Here is an 18725-nt window from a genome sequence, read left to right as displayed (position 1 = left end):
TGAATAACTACTAAAAAAGGGTTATAGAGAAAAATACTTTGAGTGTGTGAATTTTTTTTTTTCTTTAGCTAGCTTTACATGAAATCATAGGCTTGGATTAATGAGCCATTTTTCATTTCAACTGCCCTATCAAACACCTACTCATTAGTCAGCAGCTGAAAGTGTTGGAAGAATGCTCTACATCTGTCATTGGCAGCATTTCCTACCAAACTTGTTTCCACTGAAGCTTGGATAGAATCCATAAAAACAGGATTTAAAATGTGGTATTGTCTTATTTTCTAGATTCTAACCTGTCTCTGAATTCAGAGTTTAGATCTGTCTTAAACTTTCATTATGTCCTTGTTTACAAGAAGAACATTTTGTTCCATTGCACAGGTCTTCATTATAATCAGACCTAAACAGTTTTGCTGCTGCACTGAACTTCTCCCTTCAGAAGACCTCTACTGATCAAACATTGAATGCAATATTTATACATGTAAATATAAGTCAGTGTTTGCTGGATAACTCAAGTTTTTACTCTTAAATGTAATCTTTTATGCTTCATTTTTTGAAAATGACACGTGACCTATGTAATAGGGCCACAGATTGGCCCTGCTGAGTGAGTTTGATAGTGTACGTTAGATTTTATTCTGGGCTTGGTTTAAAATAGCGTGCCAATACTTGAAATGAGCTTCTGCAACCTGCTCTGGGAAATATGTTTTTGTACCAGATGCTATTCTTTAAATATATTTCTTTTAAGGTAACTAATGATTTTTGTGTTGTACAGCTTTCTGAACTCAACAGAACTACTGATTTCCCCATCCCACCCCCTACTTATAAAACCTTTTGAGGTTTTATTGGCTGAAGGAAAACTTGGCAGTACTGAGTCTGTGCACTACAGTGACCATGCAAATATTAGGAAATCCAGATAGAGACAAATCCAATCACAGGCAGGTGTTTGCTGATTTCACTTTTAATCAGTTTTTCATGTACTACAAGGAGTAAATATTATCAGTTTCTCAATGTGGAAGGTAGAATACTATCTTTTACCATGCTTCAGTCTTAGGAATTTATTAAGGAAGCCAAATGATAGTCCATACCTCTTTCATTTTTCCAGGTAAGGTTTTTTTTCTTTTTGAGAGGTAGGTATTACATTTTACTGCCTCTGTTTCCTGGAATAATTTCTTCTTGGCTGTCCTCTGAAATTGAGTTAGAACATTGTAGGAGAAGCCCAGTATCCTTCCTATTGCTGTGGTTTCTCCTCCAGAATGTGCAGTATCCAGTGCCTTTTCTCCCCTGAAACAAAGTTATTTTGTTCAAGTAACTCATTGTTCAGGGTTGTGAAGAGACCCTTATTTTCTGTAACCTGACATAATTTGTGAGACTTGTAAGTTTTGCTTAGGCTTCAATTGGAGGGAAAAAAAGTAAATTACTATTGGTCCTACCAGTAAAGGCAAGTCATTTTTATTCCCATCCCTTTTTTGGGTAGCTATCTGGTGAACGAGATAATGGAATCAACATAGCTTAAAGTCCCCCTTTTCCTTCTCATTTTAACTCTGCTCAGTTTCCTAATCTGGTTCAACCATGCAGCTGCACAAGCCCTGGTACAGCCATTTCAGAGGGTTGAACACATGTGCCTCAGAAGAGGTAGGATTGCAGCAGTCACTCATACCCACTTGGCTCAGTTTAGGCTGCCATGGCACACTGTCTAATGTAACAGAAATACCAACCTGACAGTAAAGTGGCTTTCTGTTGAATTAGTGGACTAAACCAACTCAACTGTGGGTCTCGTGACCGCAGAAGCAGATGAGAGCAAAATAAAGCAGAGGGAAATTCAGGAAGGGGACTGAAGTAGTCTGCAGCTAAGGCTGGTTTAGGTTGCTGAGGAATAGCAACTTCAGCAGTTGTAGAATTTTGCCTTTAGTTACCTCAGAATTCAGACTAAATAGCCCCTCCTCCCTCAATCAACAAATGAAAACCGCTTATATAGTCTAAGAGGTAACCAACTTTGTCCAAGGTGTCTTCATGTAAATAGAAGTTCATCCAATTTTAATTATGTTGTTGATTCTGTCACTCTCAGAATAGTAGCTTGTTCAGAATAGAAATCAAGGCAACCTTTGGGCAGGTGAATTGGGGGTGGTGGGGGGTGTTGGTTGGTTGTTTTTTAAATCACAACCCAAATGGAGTGTTTGTTTTGAAAGAAATACTACATAGCCTCCTGGTATAAAGAGAATTCACCAGCTATAATGCTGGATCCTAAATGTAACACATTTAATTATATCCCGAGAACTTTATAGGATTTTCTTTAATTCCTCTCATGAGGAAGTTAGAAATGATGAGCAGGGTTCAAAGGAAACATGTAATAGCTACAGTTTTCCTATACTGTCAATATGCTTTTTTATCCATTTAATTCTAAAAATGGGTCACCAAAGTTAATATGGTTTTTGATTTTTCTGGCAACAGAAGTATCTTCATAGATTTGTTCAAATAACCTCTTATTCCTTCCATTGATATTCATCAGCTCCATACCACTTGCACTAATATTCTTTCCTTCCCTATTAGTCAGTCAATTCCTAATTCAATTTTCTTTGCATTTTTTTTCTCAAATTAAGTTGCTCAAAATAATTCAACTTAAGTAAATATTTTCCTTTGGCAAATCAAATACTTTAAGGTTGAAACAAAGGGAGGGTATACAGACCTCTGGGGCAGAATGCACCTCTCAATCTACACAACTGATGAGAAGATACCAGATTTTGTTAACAAGCAAAAGGTGTTAAAAGGTTTGAAGTTCTTCAGCTCTGTTAGTGTACTGTCAGAAGCACACCCGGAACATACTGAATTATGGCTGTTTGAACCAGTTTCGTGGTAGCTTACTAAGTACTGGCCTCGTGTAACACAGTTCTGCAAAGAGGAAGAAAAGTAAATGGGATATGTGTATCTTAGAGAAAACTTACTTGAATGTGACCGAGTTTTCTGCCAATGCTAATGCTGCAAATGTCACATTTACTGTCTTTAGTGAACAACAGTGTAGGGGGTTGACTTCTAAACCATTACCTAAAATTTGCTAATGAACCTCCAACTATTCAAGCCATGCTTACGTATGAAATGGCACTGTAATAAAAGTAACACGTCATTTTTGCTCTGTTGTGTTCTAGTACAGTAAAGTTGTGTGCTGATGGACCAGCAGGCTTCATAGCCATTTTAATCTTTGCAGGGAGTTTCAAAGAGGCAGAAGCAGCAGTTAATCATTAAAGCAAAGACACAAGTAGAGAGGAGGAGAGAGAGAGCAGGTACCTCTTGAAGATGTGATTACCAGATGAACTGGAATTTTAAACCTAATTTTTGCTGTTTCATACTGTAGTTTATCACTATTGAACAGTCCAATTGTACTTTAAATGGGGAAGAGAAACAGAATTTGATTACAAAATTCCACATGTGAAAATGTTGCAAAAAATTATCCGAGTTCTTCAGTTTTCTCCTTCATCCATCAAGATCTTGCAGAAAACTTTGAGGTCAGTGTTGTTTTTAAATCTAGTTTTGTTAAAGGTATATCTCTATGGTAGCTTTTTGTTTTGTAACACTAAATCTCCCCATCTAAGGTATACCCAAGGGATATACAGACAGAAAACCTGACATTTTTCAGAATGTGCCTCCCCTGGTTTTACCTAGACTGAAAGGACAAATGATTTGAATCTTTGTAGTCTTAGGGAAAAGGTTTAAAAAGGCATCAGAAGTTTACGTAGTCCATTTTGATGTTCTCAAAAGTAGGTTCATCTACATTTTTATCACTCATTATGTTTGGCCATTTTTAAAATTGCGAGAGGGTTTCATTTAATATCTAACCTAATCATCTCTGTAGGAGGAATGTACGGTCCATAGTGAATGTAGAAAAACTAATTCCTTCCATCTCCATAATTACTCTTTAAAATACTTAAATATTCTCTAGTCCTTTCTATTAAAGAGGGGAAAAAAAAAAAGCACAACAACAAAAAACCCAACCAGGAAAAAACAAACAAACAAAACCCAACAAACAAACAACAACAAAAAAGCGCACACACACAAAAAAAAAAAAAAAAAAAGGAACCCACACCAAACAAGCAGCTTTTATTATTTTTTAACTAAGTAATATTCTCTAGTTTCGTTGTCTTTGGGCTTTCTCATCGATTTACATCCTTCTTCAACTGTGACACCCAGGATGTACTACTTCAAACCAGACTTTGTCAGCAATCAGTAAATCCAGTTAATTTCTTCATGTGTCCTATGGGTAATATTCTTCATTTTATATCCCATTTAGTCTTTTCCCTTCATACAATTGATTAATATGCAGTACAGCTCTAGCTCACCTTTGACAGTGTATTATTGTAATGTGGTACAATTTTTCTAACCAGGTATGCATATGCCCTATAATTTGTTTTTGTTACAAATTTTCATCAGCAAATTACCTAATAGAAAAGTCTCTTCCTCTTTTTTTTGATGTATTCCTTTTTTGAGCAGATACAAGTGAGGACAGTGTCATAGATCAAGTAATTTAAATATGTAATGGTGGCATACTGGTGCAAATAGTATTTGGGGACAAGCACAGATTTGGAGATGGTACAAGTATAATGTTACCTCTTTCTCTGAACATCACTACCAGAGGTGCGATACCTAGGAAACAAAATGGTCCTTCAAATAGCTCATTGTAAAAATAAATGTGCAGGTCCCATATGATGAAGAAAAGGTTGCTTGCAGTTTTGGAACAAATACCTTCAATAATTTAATTTAAAGTTTATAAATTGTTATGCTGTACTTGTTTTGTATTTCTGGGATTACGCAGCAAAACTGTTTTCATATGCCTATATATTGGTTCTTAGTGCTGCAATACTTTAGTTTTTTAATAGTAATAATAATTACTGAACTTTCTAGAAATTAAAACCTGAGTTTTGCAATATCCAAGTTTAACAACATAAACTTAGGTCAATTTCTAGATTGAAAGTGGTATTCAAATGAGTGTGAAACACGAGGTTTTCATCGCCTGAATGCCCTATGTTTTTATTAATACCCGTTTTAAAAAACTTCATGAGAATAGTGATTCATAAATACAAAACCTCATCATCGATGATTGTAATTCAAAGACGTGCATCTTACTGTGAACTACCTTTTAATATGGCTCTTGAAAGCCCGAGTTGTAGCTTAGTTGCCCTTGACGCTGTGTTTTTCCACGGTTAAGTTGAACTCCCGTTCTGTAATTCGTGGCAACCTTACTGAAGGAAAGGTTGCGCTTTTGGCTTTTTCAGGAAAGAAACAACAACAAAAAAATAAGTAAACGCGTGTGCTCTTTTTAGCAGGTGCGCACTGAGTACTGCGGGGGGGGGGGGGGCGCAGCGGCCGGCCGGCCCTGGCCCGCAGAACAAAGGCGGCGGCGGGGCCGGGCCGGGCCGGGCCGCGGGGGGCGCGGGGCGCGGGCCCGGCCGCGGGGGGGGCGCAGGGCGCAGCGGCGGCCCCGCACCGGGCTCCGCTCATTTGCGGCCTCCTCGGTGTCATTTGAAGTTGCTGCCGTTAGCCAATGGGGCTCCTCCCGCCCGCTGACATCACTAACTAGCCAGTTCCCTCCAGCTGAGGAGCGCTTCAGTTTCTGTCTTTTTTTAAACTAAAATGGAGGCTGGTTTCTTGCCTTAAGGAATACACTGTCTTGCCTGCTGGAGCCTAGATGTTGACATGTAACAGAGCTGGCAGCAGGATGGTGGTTGACGCAGCCAATTCCAATGGGCCGTTCCAGCCCGTGGCCCTTTTGCATATCAGAGGTGAGTTATTGTGCGTGCGCGAGTGAGCCGCGACCCTCTGCCGAGCTCAGAAATGGCTATTGTGGCGCTCCGATCAGCGGAGCAGGAAGCCCTTTGTAGCCCAGTCCCTTTCGGTTTGTTACAGCCGCGACAAAACCGGGGGAGGCTGAAACCCGTTTTCTGTTAAATGCGTTTTGGGGAGATTGAAGAATTCGCAGAGGCATTGCATACATAGTTAAAAGCAGGTTTTGCTGCTTTCTGCCGTAACTCTCCCATCCCCCTTTCAAGCTGTGCTGATGTCAAAGGATGTGAAGTCACTACCCCAGAAAGGTACTGGCTGAGTGGGGGGAGGGAAGAGCCAAGTTACCGCTATACAGTTTCTATAGAATAAGGGCAAACGTTTGGTGTGCATCGAAGCCTTTTTTGTGTGAACCGTTCAGATAGAGCTCCTTTAAAACCCGTGGGAGATTGTAAAAGAATTGGAAGTGGTGTTGAGAAGGAAAGAAGGGAAGAGATGTGACGTTTATTATGAAAATATATTTTATGTATTCAGAGAGCATTCCTAGAAGAGATACGGTTCAACTTTAACAAGCAAGCTCTTATGTGCCTATTGCTTTTGTGCGGTTCTGAATGTTGAATTTCTGCACAGAATATGTTCTTTTCGATTTATGGAATTAGTGCCTTGCAAACCTGCATTTTATATAATTCATTGGGAAAACACATGTTGGTATGACACTTCTGTGTATTACTTGAGTGCATATCTTTTGTTCTGTATTTTTGCAGTTAGTAACATTTTGCATTGTTATGAGGGGTTTTTTTGTGTATTTTTATCTGGCTGTTAACCAACCAAAGTGGGTTTTTTGGGGTTTTTCTTTTTTGTTTGTTTGTTTTTGTTTTTAAATCTTCCTTAAGGTGGTTTTGCTTTAGAACTTTTTATGAAAGCAGAACATATATTAGCTGGGCTCAGCACACTTTGAACAATGGCATTTATATGCAAGAAACAGCTTATAGCGGCCTTAATTACCTCTGCTTCTCAGCCTTCACTGGTGTGGGCTAGACGTTAGTACTGAACTAAATATTTTTTCATTAATATTTAAAACACTGAAAAAATTTTGCTTTAAAAGTTTAAAAAAAGCCCAACTGTTCAGATGCCTGCTCCTTTAAGCAGTAGCACTCGTCTTCATGTATTAAGAAATCATGGTTGCTCTTTACCTTTTTAAAAGAGTCATACCCTTCTGTCTGAAGTGGGACTGGATGTATTCTAGAAGGCTCTAATTTTGATCTGTGAGTGGGGGGAAATGCAATGAAATTCCCTTGAGTTAGAATAGGGACTGCTTGTTGTCAAGGGAATATAAACGCAACTGCCTGTAGACAGGCCTTTGCTTGTCACTCTGCACAACTCACCTTAATTCTCTGAGAGATGCTACCTTTTGGAAGGAGAGAAGCACCATCTTTTAAAGGTGCAAGTCAGGAAAACAAACCAAGGTTGGAATTAGAATGATAAATGTTCAAACGATGAACCTGAATAATTCTTTGTCTCAATACATTAACAAGGTTCTTGTCAGTGAGTTATCCCTGTTGTTGCTCCAATTAAATACGTAATTGTGGAAACAGCAGCTTTTAAGAAACTGTTCGGGAATTTACTTTCCTAAGACCTACATTTTTGGGGCACTGGATAATACAGTAGTAAAGTACAGGTTAAGGGGTTTTGTGGTTTGGTTTGTTGGGTGTTGTGCTTTGTTTTTTTTTATTTTTTTTTGTTTTTTTTTTTTGTTTTTTTTAATGGGTGATGAGAGTGGACTTTCTTGTAAGCAATTAAGGAATAATTGGGAGATTGTTTTGCATTTTTCAGGTGGTAAGAAATAAGATGGGTCTCTGGTATAATACCCCAGAGATGTTTCTCGACAGTGGGAGGAGAAAAACACCTTCCATACATACATGTATACAGAAGTTACTTTTTGGGTTTGTGTATACATCATCTCACTAGCTGCTCTGATGTTACCAATACTGCTCTGCCTCTAAAATGTCAGAACAATACATATAAAATTAGTAGCGGTAAAAGTTAACTGGTAACTCTGAAGCCTAATGACACATATTTACGGTTTGCCCCAATCTGTGCTGCTTTTACACTTGTCCTTTTACATCATTCAGTAAAAGATTACATTGCCACTAGAGGTATGCCTCTCTGCAGCTATAAGAGCTAAAACTTCAGTGTCAGAAGGTGGAGGGAGGGCACGAGCCCCTTAGTTCTTTTGGGTAGGTATAGTTTGTAATAGATAAGATACTGCTTCATCACCAATTTCATATAATCTTTAAACTAAAAATTTTGAGATGGTGTATTGCATTTTATTTTACCCTTATATTGTAGCTACCATATTTGGCATTCACAGATTTTTTTTTTTTAAAAAAGATCAAGCCTTGTGAACTACACTATCAGGACTTCTTTGAAAATAAAAATTGCAGTCTTGCTTTTAAAGTTAATTCTAAAGCACTTTCTGTACCTGGATCATATGGAGTGTGTAATGTTTACAGAATAAAATCAAAATCTTCTGATTTGGCGTGGGGTGGGAGTTTGCTCCCTTTCCTCCTGCCCCTCCTGAACTGCTGTCAGCTTTATTGTCTGGGCTACTTACAGCTTTGCCAAAACAACACAGTTGGAAAAATAGATGCAGGTGGTTTTTAAATTGTTACCAGCCTTGTGAATAGGAAAGAAGGATGTCAGAGTTCTGTTGACTGCTGTTACTGGTATCTGCACCATCACCAATAAGGAGGAGCTGTAGGTACTTGTAGGATAGGAGGTGTCAGGGCCCCAAATACCCTGTCCTCCACCAGTTCATTTTGCTGTGGGTGCTCAAGGTCATATTGGATATGGTGCAGTCATGGAATCTTGAGTCAGACAGCTGTTGAAAGAGGTTTGGGAAGTCTTGTTGGGGTTCCCCTTTGACTCAGAAGTTGGCTTCAAGCACAGGCCCTTGGCCTTAGTCGTTGCCTCAGCTAGGCTGCAGCTTTGTGGCTGTCCAGCCACGTACCTCACTGATCTGGATCCTGGCATGTTAACTGTCTGGCTTGGTGTGCCTCTTCACTGTGGGTTGGTTCAGCAACCACTGGACTGTTGGCTGACCCTGATCACTGTCAGTACACCTGCTCTCCTTTCTTCATTTAGGTACTGTGAGACTATGCCCTTTGTCACAACCATAGACTGTTGGCAGTTGTTCAAGATGAATGTGTAGAAATCAGGTCTGCAGAAGATGACTTTGGACCCGTTGTTGAAAAATACCAAGCACCAAGAGCCTAATCCATAGTGAACGCAAATGGCGTAGAGCCATTACTGTATGTTATTTGCTTGTGATGAAAGCACTGGCTCAGTGAGCGTGTTTGGCCTGCTGGGGTAGTGAGCCCTTGGTCATTCCACCTGCAACAGGCTTTCCAGGAGATCCAAGTTATACAGCTGCGCTGATCTTTCTAGAGTACAAAGATAATGCATAATGGTCAGCTGAGCTGCTTGTCATTGGTTATCATGGTGAACATAAAACTTGCCTTGTATTGGAATGATCCAAAGCTTCCATGGCCATGGAATAACTCCTGTGATTTGTGATCCTGGATAGAGACTTGAGCTTGTACCTGGCTGTGAAACAAATGGTGGAGCCAAAGCAACTGATGGTGGGATATCTGCATGGAAGACTCCTTTAGGACCTTTGTGCATAGACACATCACTAGCTGTGAAGGTGACATTAGGACATCCTAGAGGAGAGAGTTATTAGGTATTATGAATTTAAGATTTTTCCAACAAGGAGAAAAGCAGAGCTGGATGGTATTTTCAAGATGCATCTTTTTCATTATGGAGCCCTTCCGGCAGCTAAACGCCTGTGGTGATGGAAGCGCTCTCAGGGCCCTGACAGGAAGATCCACATAAATGAGATGAAGTCTGGGGGAAGGAATCGGGACCTTTTGATTTCCACCTCGGTACTTCAAGCAAAGAAGGCAGCTGTAAAAGCAGTGTGAATTAGGACAAACTTCAGTTACCAGTTAATATTTAGTGTTGTAAGTTGTCTTGCTGGAAACTGTAGCTGTTGTACAGAGTGCAGTTACAGGTAGAAAATAATTGTAATTCATTCTGTAGAGCAGATTATAAATGTTTATTCCTTGGGGGGGCAGACGTTTTTCATTAGGAATACAGTTCAGTGCTGTTAAGATAAATCAGTACATAGAAGTAGCCTGAATGCCAGTGGTTTTCTGAACTCAAAACACAGATATTTGAACAAAATATATGTAAAACTCTGCTCTGATCTGCAATGTCAGAATTATCAGAATATAGAAGTTACTTTAGTGGATTAGTTGCTGACTGGCTAGGGTTAGTAATGTCTGTTCGTGGTTTTCAAAAATTGTCAAGATGTTTTGCAAGACATACTGAAAGTTGTGTGGGAAGGAGGGTGAGAACACCCTGATACTATGTTAACTCAAACTGATGCTTCCTGTTGGCCATAGCCTGTTTCAAATATCTCATTGTCCATTCTTCTCCTCTGCCTTCCAGAGCAGAAAATTTTCTTTTGGACACGTTCAAACTTATCATTTAAGTTGCTTTAGATTTTGTGAAGGATACTTTGACTTTTTTTCAAAGAAGATAGAAGTGATGTTAACTTTGTCCATTCTTTTTGTGTGCTCCATGTGCGTATTAATCTTGAGCAAGGGATCATGGAAGGTAGTTCATAGTCCATCTTCACATAGTGCTTTTCTACAGAGCTGAAAATGTCAGTGGTATTTTTTTTTTGTAATATAAATATCTGAGTATTTAGATAGAAATTTGAATGTTTGTCAGTGTGGTAGAAGATCATTGTTCTGTTGGCTCATGTACTCACATAGCATCAAGCACCTGCCAGTGGTGTTCTCCCTGAGGTTGGGCCATCTTTGATCCTGCAGCTGGTTCTTACAGCGACCAAGTGCTATCTAGCTATTGCAAGGTGCATTTCCACTTACTTTATGTTTTCATACTTGGCTATGAAAGGTCAAGTCCCTTTTGACAATGTGTAAACATAGGAAACAACTTCTAAGTGAGCTGCATATTGCATTTAAACCTGAAGTCATTTATTTCTTAAAGGAGAAAAGCTTGACACTTTCCTTTAGAAAGAACCCAGCATGTGTTTCTTTTTCTTGAAAAATCATTGACCTGAAGATACTTTTGTCTAACCGTACTTGCTAAAAATCACAAAGGCTCTTGCTTTGCAGGAATTGTTTCTGAGGTAAAACAAACCCCAAACTAACTAACTATCCGTTTTGTAATTAAATGGGAAGCAGAGGCCAAAACTCACACTTCAGAAGTAATATGGACCAAATTCAGCATGCAGAACAGTAGCCATTAATCTCATGATGTACAAAAGGAGGCTGAAAGAACTGGGTTGGTTTGGCCTGAGAGAGGGAAGGCTGGGGGGAGATCTTGTCTTTGACTGGCTGATGGGAGGTTACAGAGGACAGAGCCAGGCTCTTCTCAGAGGTCCACAGTGGCTGAGCGAGAAGGAGCCAAAAGGAGTTGCAGCACAACTTTTTTGTTTTTTTTTTTTTGCAATTGTCTACAAAGAGAACAAACTTTCACCATAAAAATGGTTAAACACTAGAACAAGATTCCAAAAGGGGCTGTGAAATCGCTGTGCTTGGAGATACTCAAAACTTGACTGGACAGTGCCACGAGCAGCCAGGTTTATCCAGCTTGCTGTGCTTTGAGTAGAGGATTAGACTAGCAGAAATGAAACAGTCCCTTCTGGTGAAAATTATTCTATGATTCTGTCATTTTCTGTTGCATGTGGAACCAAAAAATGACTTGCCTGACTGTCACATAAAAATACTACAACAGCAATTTTAGTATTCTTTTAAAAAATTAAAACAGCAATAATCTTATAGTAAACTATTTTATTTTTTTCTTTTCCCTTTGGTTACTAAGGCGGACTTTTTCGTACGTTTGGTGCCAGCATGCCTGTTAGTATTTTCACCTCTGTGTTAACTCACTTTTTGGTGTTACGATGTTCTAAGGGGTTCTTACCATGTTTTTTCAAACTGTTAAGGATGGGTGACTGGAACTGCATGCAGTATTAGAAATATTGGCACAATAAAAGGATGTTTTGTTCATTTCTTAATATTCTGTTAGGAGCTTTGCAGTAGTAAAAAAAATTGTGGGGCAGGTATGTGTTTTTACAGAATATCCATAACTATAAAAGTATCTTCTGAAGCTAAAGCTTCTAAATGCACACAGTCAGCTATTTCACCCCCATTTCTTTATATTTATCAGCTTTTGGAAAGATCTAATAGATCTAATTAACTTGCTCAGTATTGTGAGATTTTTCTGTAGCTCTTTTTAACAAGCTTTAAACTGACAATGAATATGGCATTAACAAACTGTGGCCTTGCTATTCATCTTCTGTGGTGTTTATGAAAATGTTGAACAGTGTAATTTTTACCACAGATCATTACAAGATGTTTCTGGTGGTCTTCCCGCATTATAAAAACATTATGTTTAAAGTCTAAAAATCCAGAGATCACTGTCATTTACCAACTTTCTAATACTCTCCAAGAACTTGATAAATTTCAAGCGTAATTTCCTTTACATGTGCTCTGTTTGCCTTTGTTTGGAGTGTTAATGCTTTATTATAGTCTGAATCTGGCCTATGCTGATCATAAAAGCATATCTAAAAATCTCAAAGTCACCTTTCATGTGACTGGGGTTTTTTGCTGTTAGTGTATATTGCAGTCAAAAATGAATCTGGTTTATTCTTCTGTATTTTCTTTATAATTATAATCTTCACCTTCATACATATCTTGCATTTGCCACTTAAGTAGGTATTTTTGATGATGAATTTAACAGGTCTGAGCATGTATGCTTATTTAAATATTAAATATTAATTTTCTTTAATCCTTCAACACATTTAAATTTCATAAACGTTTAAGGTACAGTGACACTTTGTTGTGAGGAGTAAAACCTTCCTGGGAAGAAAGGTACCTAGAGTAGACATCATAATAATTTTCTTCAGAGATGCTTCCATCACAGTGATGAATCATGCTAATTCTCTTTCAGTGAATTTAAATCAAAATATTATAGCTACTTGTAAAATTGCAGGTTTGTTTTTACTTTTGTAGAGATATTCCTGTGCAAAAGACCATAAAAACATTTTTCACCCCTGCTAACCCAGTAAGTGGGATTTCCCATGGCTGGCTCACATCATCTGTCTTTTTTGTGGGTCATAGTTGGTGCTGGTTTTCGATCAAATGGATAAACCTCAGCTGAGATTTAAATGAGATAAAAATACCTGTTATTCCATTTTCTCCTGTATGAGCCAATTATAATTGGATAACCTGACGGGGTGAGAACTACCTGTGTGTTTGGGCTGATACCTGTGCATTCCTACCAAGCCACCCAAACTTCACTGGTGCTTGGCCTGACACCTGGAGCTCATAGTCATCCATCTCGCGAAAAGTTTCCTATGTCCTCATAGCAAGTTCTCAGCCACTGCTGCTCTTTAGCATTGCTTAACCAGTTGTACACTGAATCGTTAGCTTTGAAACCCATCCACTGTTCCTTTCTAAAAGTGTTGCCTGGAGAAGGAGAAATGAGACCCATCTTCTTCAGGAACCAGCAGCAGTTAATGATCCTGTAGGATTGTGTTATGTTTAGTCAGTGAGTATTAAATAATAAACTGAATTGTCAAAGGACTGGTATTGGCACAAATGACTGTATTACTGTATTGTCTCTTGTATGATTTTGATTTTCTTTTTTTGAAGGGCATCCATACATAACCAGACATAGACTGATGTTTTTTTACTGGCATATACTGAAGCAACTTGTGCAGAGTATTTTTAGTACTTGACCAAGACTAGGTTTAATGGACATTGCTTAGTTATCACTCCTGCTGCATTTAACATGGTGACATGCTTATTAACTCTCTACTTACTGTGCATCACTTTGTATTGGAGGACATATTTTACTTAATTGCTGCTTTTACTCTGTCATATGTCTTACTTCACTTTGGCTTGGTTTTACCTCTGTATACATCCTTTGCCTATATGAAGAGCGTATGTATAACTCGTGCTGGTGGAAACAATGAGGATGTTAAGTATTCACACTGTACTTAAAATCTCTAGAATGTCTGGAGGGAACTTTTTGTTGAGCTGAAAATTCCGTGAAATTATAGGAAGATAGTCAGCTGGAATTTTTAAGTTGCATTTACTGACTCATGGTGTAATTTGCACACCCTTTCAAGGAAGCAAAATTATACTAGTGTAAATTAATATTTTCTCCAATTTTTATTCATCTATCACAAATATTCTGGTTTGTGATTGTTGCTATGAAATATATTTTAAGATTAAAATTCAGTGTCGTCTGTTTCTGAGGAAAATTTTTATTTCTATTCCTGTTCAAAGCTTTTCATAATTAATTTAAACTTCTGTAGAGTCAGCTAAATGCTCTCCATGTGCTGTCAAATACTGTTAGCTACTTGAAACTGCATTGTAAATAATGCAGATTAAGTGACCACCAGCAAAATTTAATAGATACAGGAATATTTAGATCACATGCAGACAAGATGATTCTCCAGTGGAGCTGGCTTTTATGTTCTAACCTTTACACCAGTGGTAAACACCCCGTGTCTGTGAAATCAGTCTTGTCAGCCTAACAGAACCGGTGCTTGGCTTCTGGTGCATGCTTGTGTCTCAAGTGACAAAACTTGAGTTAAATGATGCTGAGTGTGTGAGATTTTAAAGCCATGTCTGCACCTCTTTTAACCAGTTCCATTTAATGCACGTAGAAATCATGTAGTCCCATTTCTGCTGTAACTTGCCATTAAGTTTTCTTTTTCAAATGCAGTTCAGATTAGGAGTGGGGTCTGACTCTGGATTGTTATCACTAGTGGAAGTGAAAGTTTTATGTCAGTTTTCTTAATTGCTTTTGTTACTGATAATTATGTGAAATTTATGAAGTAATGTCGTCTTTGTTACATAAAGAAAAGATACATGAAATGTAAAAGATGTAAAAATGAAGTAAAAATTACTGATTTGGGACTTTTATAGTTTTTTGTCGCAGTCTACTAATTTGAAACACTTTTCCATTTTGAGGAGCTTTATGGAAGGTTTTTAATTTACATTTTTGGAGTAAAGCTGCCAGCTGTGTGGCTTCACACAGCCTCTAGAACCTAATTCCCATATTGCTTTTGTATTTAAAATGAAAGCATAACAATGTCAGTGTTCCAGAGGTGTCCTACGTTCTTTTAAGCCATGTTGGAAAGAAAACTGGAACAAAATTGATCAAAGTTTGAAATCCCATAATTAGTATAAGGAAAAAGTGTGTTGTCTGTCCTTTGGGTGTAATAAGTTTTTATTCAAAACTGTTTTCCAAACAAATTATAACTAGCCTTAACACCAGAATCCTTCTTCTAACCTATTCCCAGAATATTTTAATATATTTTGCTCCTGATACATCCAATCTTTTATATAATGTATCTTAAAATCCAGAAAGTGACGCACAGGGGGTTTGGTTTTTTTTTTTTGAGGACTGTTAAAGTTATTTGCATGCTCTAAAAAGTGTGTTACTCTTATCCCATTAGGAAATTTAGATCTTGCTGACCTTTTAATCAGAATAAACACGTGCTCTCTCAAGTAAAATTTTGAGCATATACTTCACCGCATAACTTTTCTCACTCCCTCGTATTGGAAACTCAGTATTCATTAATGTAGTTTAAGGGATAAAGAATCCTAAAGCTTACTTTTAAATGGAAGAAATTAAAATAAATTACTGTCATTGCACATCTGAATCTTCTGTTTAAAAAAAATTGTAAATAAAATAATAATTTGAAAGATGTGTTGGGAGTGAGATGTCTAAGCATGTTGAGGGCTTGTGGATGTGCAGTAGCAGGTCAGTCTTGGGTTCCTAGCTAATAAAGCTAATCAACTTGTTTGTGACCTGTAAATTTACAGATTTGTTGGAGACTCCCATTTAAATGTATTATGTAACGAAATTCTCCACTCTGTTCTGTGTGAGAGGCGTGGAACTTTGGTGCAAATTATCAGCAAAATATTGGCTTTTCTGGCAGCTAAGCAACATACTCTGCTAGGGACAGTGTTGCTAATAGGCGCAGTTTCTGTTCTTAATACAATTCCTTTGTGAGACTGAAGATTAGTTTGACCAGAGATTGAAGACACCTATTTGAAGGAAATGTACATGTTTTCAGACAAATATAATATGAGAAAAATAATGTTGGATTGTGCAGGAATGATTTTTTAATTAAATGGAAAATTATTAATCATATAATTCCTGACAAAACGTGCAGGTATATCTTTAATCTTCTTAAAATATGATTATGTTGAAAGCACATATTTTATTACATTTTGAAATGGGCATGTGTCCAGTATTGGGTGCTAAGGAAGTCATTGACCTAGCTCTAAAATTCTATTTCTTCTTCCCAAAACATTGTTGCTGTTATACTTCAGTGTTTCCTTTATCCTGTGTCGCATCACACAAGGTGCCTAAATTTCACAGGTGTATGGGACTATGAAAGTGTTGTTTATGCCAAAAAATTAAGAAAACTATGCAGTGAATTGGGAAGTAGGATTTTTTCATGGAATTAAAACACACACACAAAACAACCAAACAACAACAAACACACACACACACCCCACCACCCCCCAAACAAAACCCAAAAACCAAATCCAAACCAAACAAAATCCCACACACAGGGGATGGGACTTACTGTCTATTAGAATTTATTAAGAAATTGTTCCCAAGAAAACCACAAAAAAGTCCTAATGGTATTTGATAATACTTTTGCATATCTTGTAATGACTGCTGGAAGTTCTAATGCTGTATGGGGACTTGGGATCATTTTAATTGTTGATCAGCCATTCAGGGCCTTAGTTTGCATCTCAGCTCGATTACCTGAGCTGTTAAAACTCTTCCTGTGAATAGACTTTTCAAAAGACTTACCCTATTCCGTATCCTATTTCTAATTTTTAAAAGAATGGAGAATTTAGAAAGCTGATTTGGTGCTGTCACCAAGGAAAGGTTATGGAAGTTTTTTGTTAATTTAAAAATAAACTTTAGATTCAGACAAACTGGAAGGTGCATGCAGTTGTGCTTGTAACTTAACCTGGGTTCTTGCATGGGGGCTGGGCATTTGTTTTCAGTTGCATTAGGATGGGAAACATTGAAGTTTGACTGTAGAAAACAGTGAGGGCTTTTCTTCATGTTTTGTAATCTGTTGTCATCTCTTTTTAAGCCAACACAGGACTACGGCATTCTTCAATGAGTTCTTGTGATATCTATTAATAATTATTCTAAATGTTATCATTAAATTCACCTGTCTTGTTATTCAGAACCATCCAGTAGAAAGCAACCAGTAAGCCCCAGGGTTTTGCATATATATGGGGAGAGGAGGAAGCAGGCTGGTGTGCTTGGGGAAGTAACCAAGTTGGTTTATGTTTTGGCAGTTGATTGTTCCCTGAATTATATTTATCATGGATATGTGACAGGTAACATGGATTGGCAAGTCACTCAGTCTTGTGAGTGGTATTGTGGAGTTTGGGTGTGTTTCAGGAAACAGAACTTATGCTTATAGCAGATGGTTAGGCTTGATTAGCTGATACTGATTTCAGCCAAGTGTCTGAGTGTTATTTAGTGGTTCGTGGGTTTCTTCAATTTACTTAATATAAATCTTCTGGGTTACACCACGCAGTTGAGTTTATGTTCTGGAGTGTAACTGAAGTCTGGTCTCACCACAGTAAAGCTTAATTTTTTCAGAGAGAGTGTTATTTTTATAGATATACAGATATCTATATATTTAAAAGCAACTTTAAAGTGTTCAAATGCAGTTGAAGATGTTGCATAATAAGCTTGGGTTTAGGCTGTGAGAATGGATTCAAGTACACTGTAACGACTAGGAAATTGAAGATTTCTCTCTTAGGTTTCTAGTAAGTGCTTCGTGTTTAAAAACTAGTTTTGCCTGCCTAAAAGCTCTGCTGAGAGCTCTCTGTCTGTTTGCTTTCTCTCTTACCTTTTTAAGACAGGTTTTTCTTCCTGTTGTCTATTTGATTATCCTCCCTGTCCTTTTTCTCCCTGATTTTCAGGTGGAATTTTTATTTCATTAGCTCAAGCCCATTTCGAATTGTTTCACTTGACATTTCCTGTATAAGCATTCTTGTTTTCCTCTTTATGGTACATTGCCTTTAAAGTATTTATGCAGTTATCACTTTTACTCTTCACTTTCTATTTTTAAACATTTCACTAAAGTCTAAAATTCTTTATTTCTCTTAAATACTATTACAAATATATTCTCAAGGGGTTTTAAAATTTCATATGGCTTCTAAGAAAATAATTGACTTCTGATAAAACTCTTTGTAAAGCAGGAGTTTAGGTGCAGGGTGGTGTTGGTCCACTTTTGAAAAATCATTAGATAATTAGGTACACAGATTATTCACTGTTGATCTACTTCTATCATCATTAGACTTATGATGTACACCTGCAAAAGATGTTGTTGGACGTAATTTCAGTGCCTCAGGTTGTTTAGTGCATAAAAAAAAAAAGTCAAATAGTATAAAATTACAGCAGGCTTTTTTTGTCTACCTCATTACCAGTTAGTCCTTAAAATCTCCCATCTTAAATCTTTGACAGTTAAATGTCATTACTTAGTTTGTCTATCCTCAAAACCACAATGTAATCTTGTAGTTAAGGGATAGCTGCCACCAGCAATAGCCTTCAGCACTGGATTCTCAACTACAGCAGCTTTCAGAGGGGATTAGTGTTCTGAAGCACCTGTTTTGAGCTTCACTCCAGGACTGACAAAACATGTGCTTCTCATTTCTTTCAGGCTCTCTTAAGCTGTGAGGTTTTTGAGTGGTGGCTTTTTTTTTTTCCTGTTGCTGTTTAATTAGACTGATAATGGTTCATTTGATTCTAACAGCCTTTTTTTCTTCTTTTCTTCCATTAACTGGAAGAATATATTGCTTTAAAAGTCT

At 37.7% G+C, this 18725-nt stretch overlaps 1 protein-coding gene across 4 annotated transcripts in view; it reads left to right on the top strand.

The window, feature by feature from the left end:
* The window catches only part of PPP2R5C (protein phosphatase 2 regulatory subunit B'gamma), an 80322-nt gene that overhangs the window by 21384 nt on the left and 40213 nt on the right, over positions 1 to 18725 (top strand). The window contains exon 2 of one of the 4 annotated variants that reach the window (XM_042799086.1): positions 5639 to 5762. The exons of 2 other annotated variants lie outside the window; for them this stretch is intronic. In XM_042799086.1, coding sequence (XP_042655020.1) covers positions 5669 to 5762 — 94 coding nt within the window. In that variant the 5' untranslated portion in view covers positions 5639 to 5668. Of the gene's footprint in view, positions 1 to 5463; positions 5763 to 18725 lie in introns of those variants that run through there. One more of the 4 variants, XM_009974195.3, reaches the window with a different exon arrangement.

The sequence above is a fragment of the Tyto alba genome, unplaced genomic scaffold (genome assembly GCF_018691265.1).
Source record: "Tyto alba isolate M040663 unplaced genomic scaffold, T.alba_DEE_v4.0 Super-Scaffold_29, whole genome shotgun sequence".
Classification (NCBI taxonomy): domain Eukaryota; kingdom Metazoa; phylum Chordata; class Aves; order Strigiformes; family Tytonidae; genus Tyto; species Tyto alba.
Note: the sequence above shows the minus strand (reverse complement) of the source record. Positions and strands in the feature narration are given on the sequence as shown.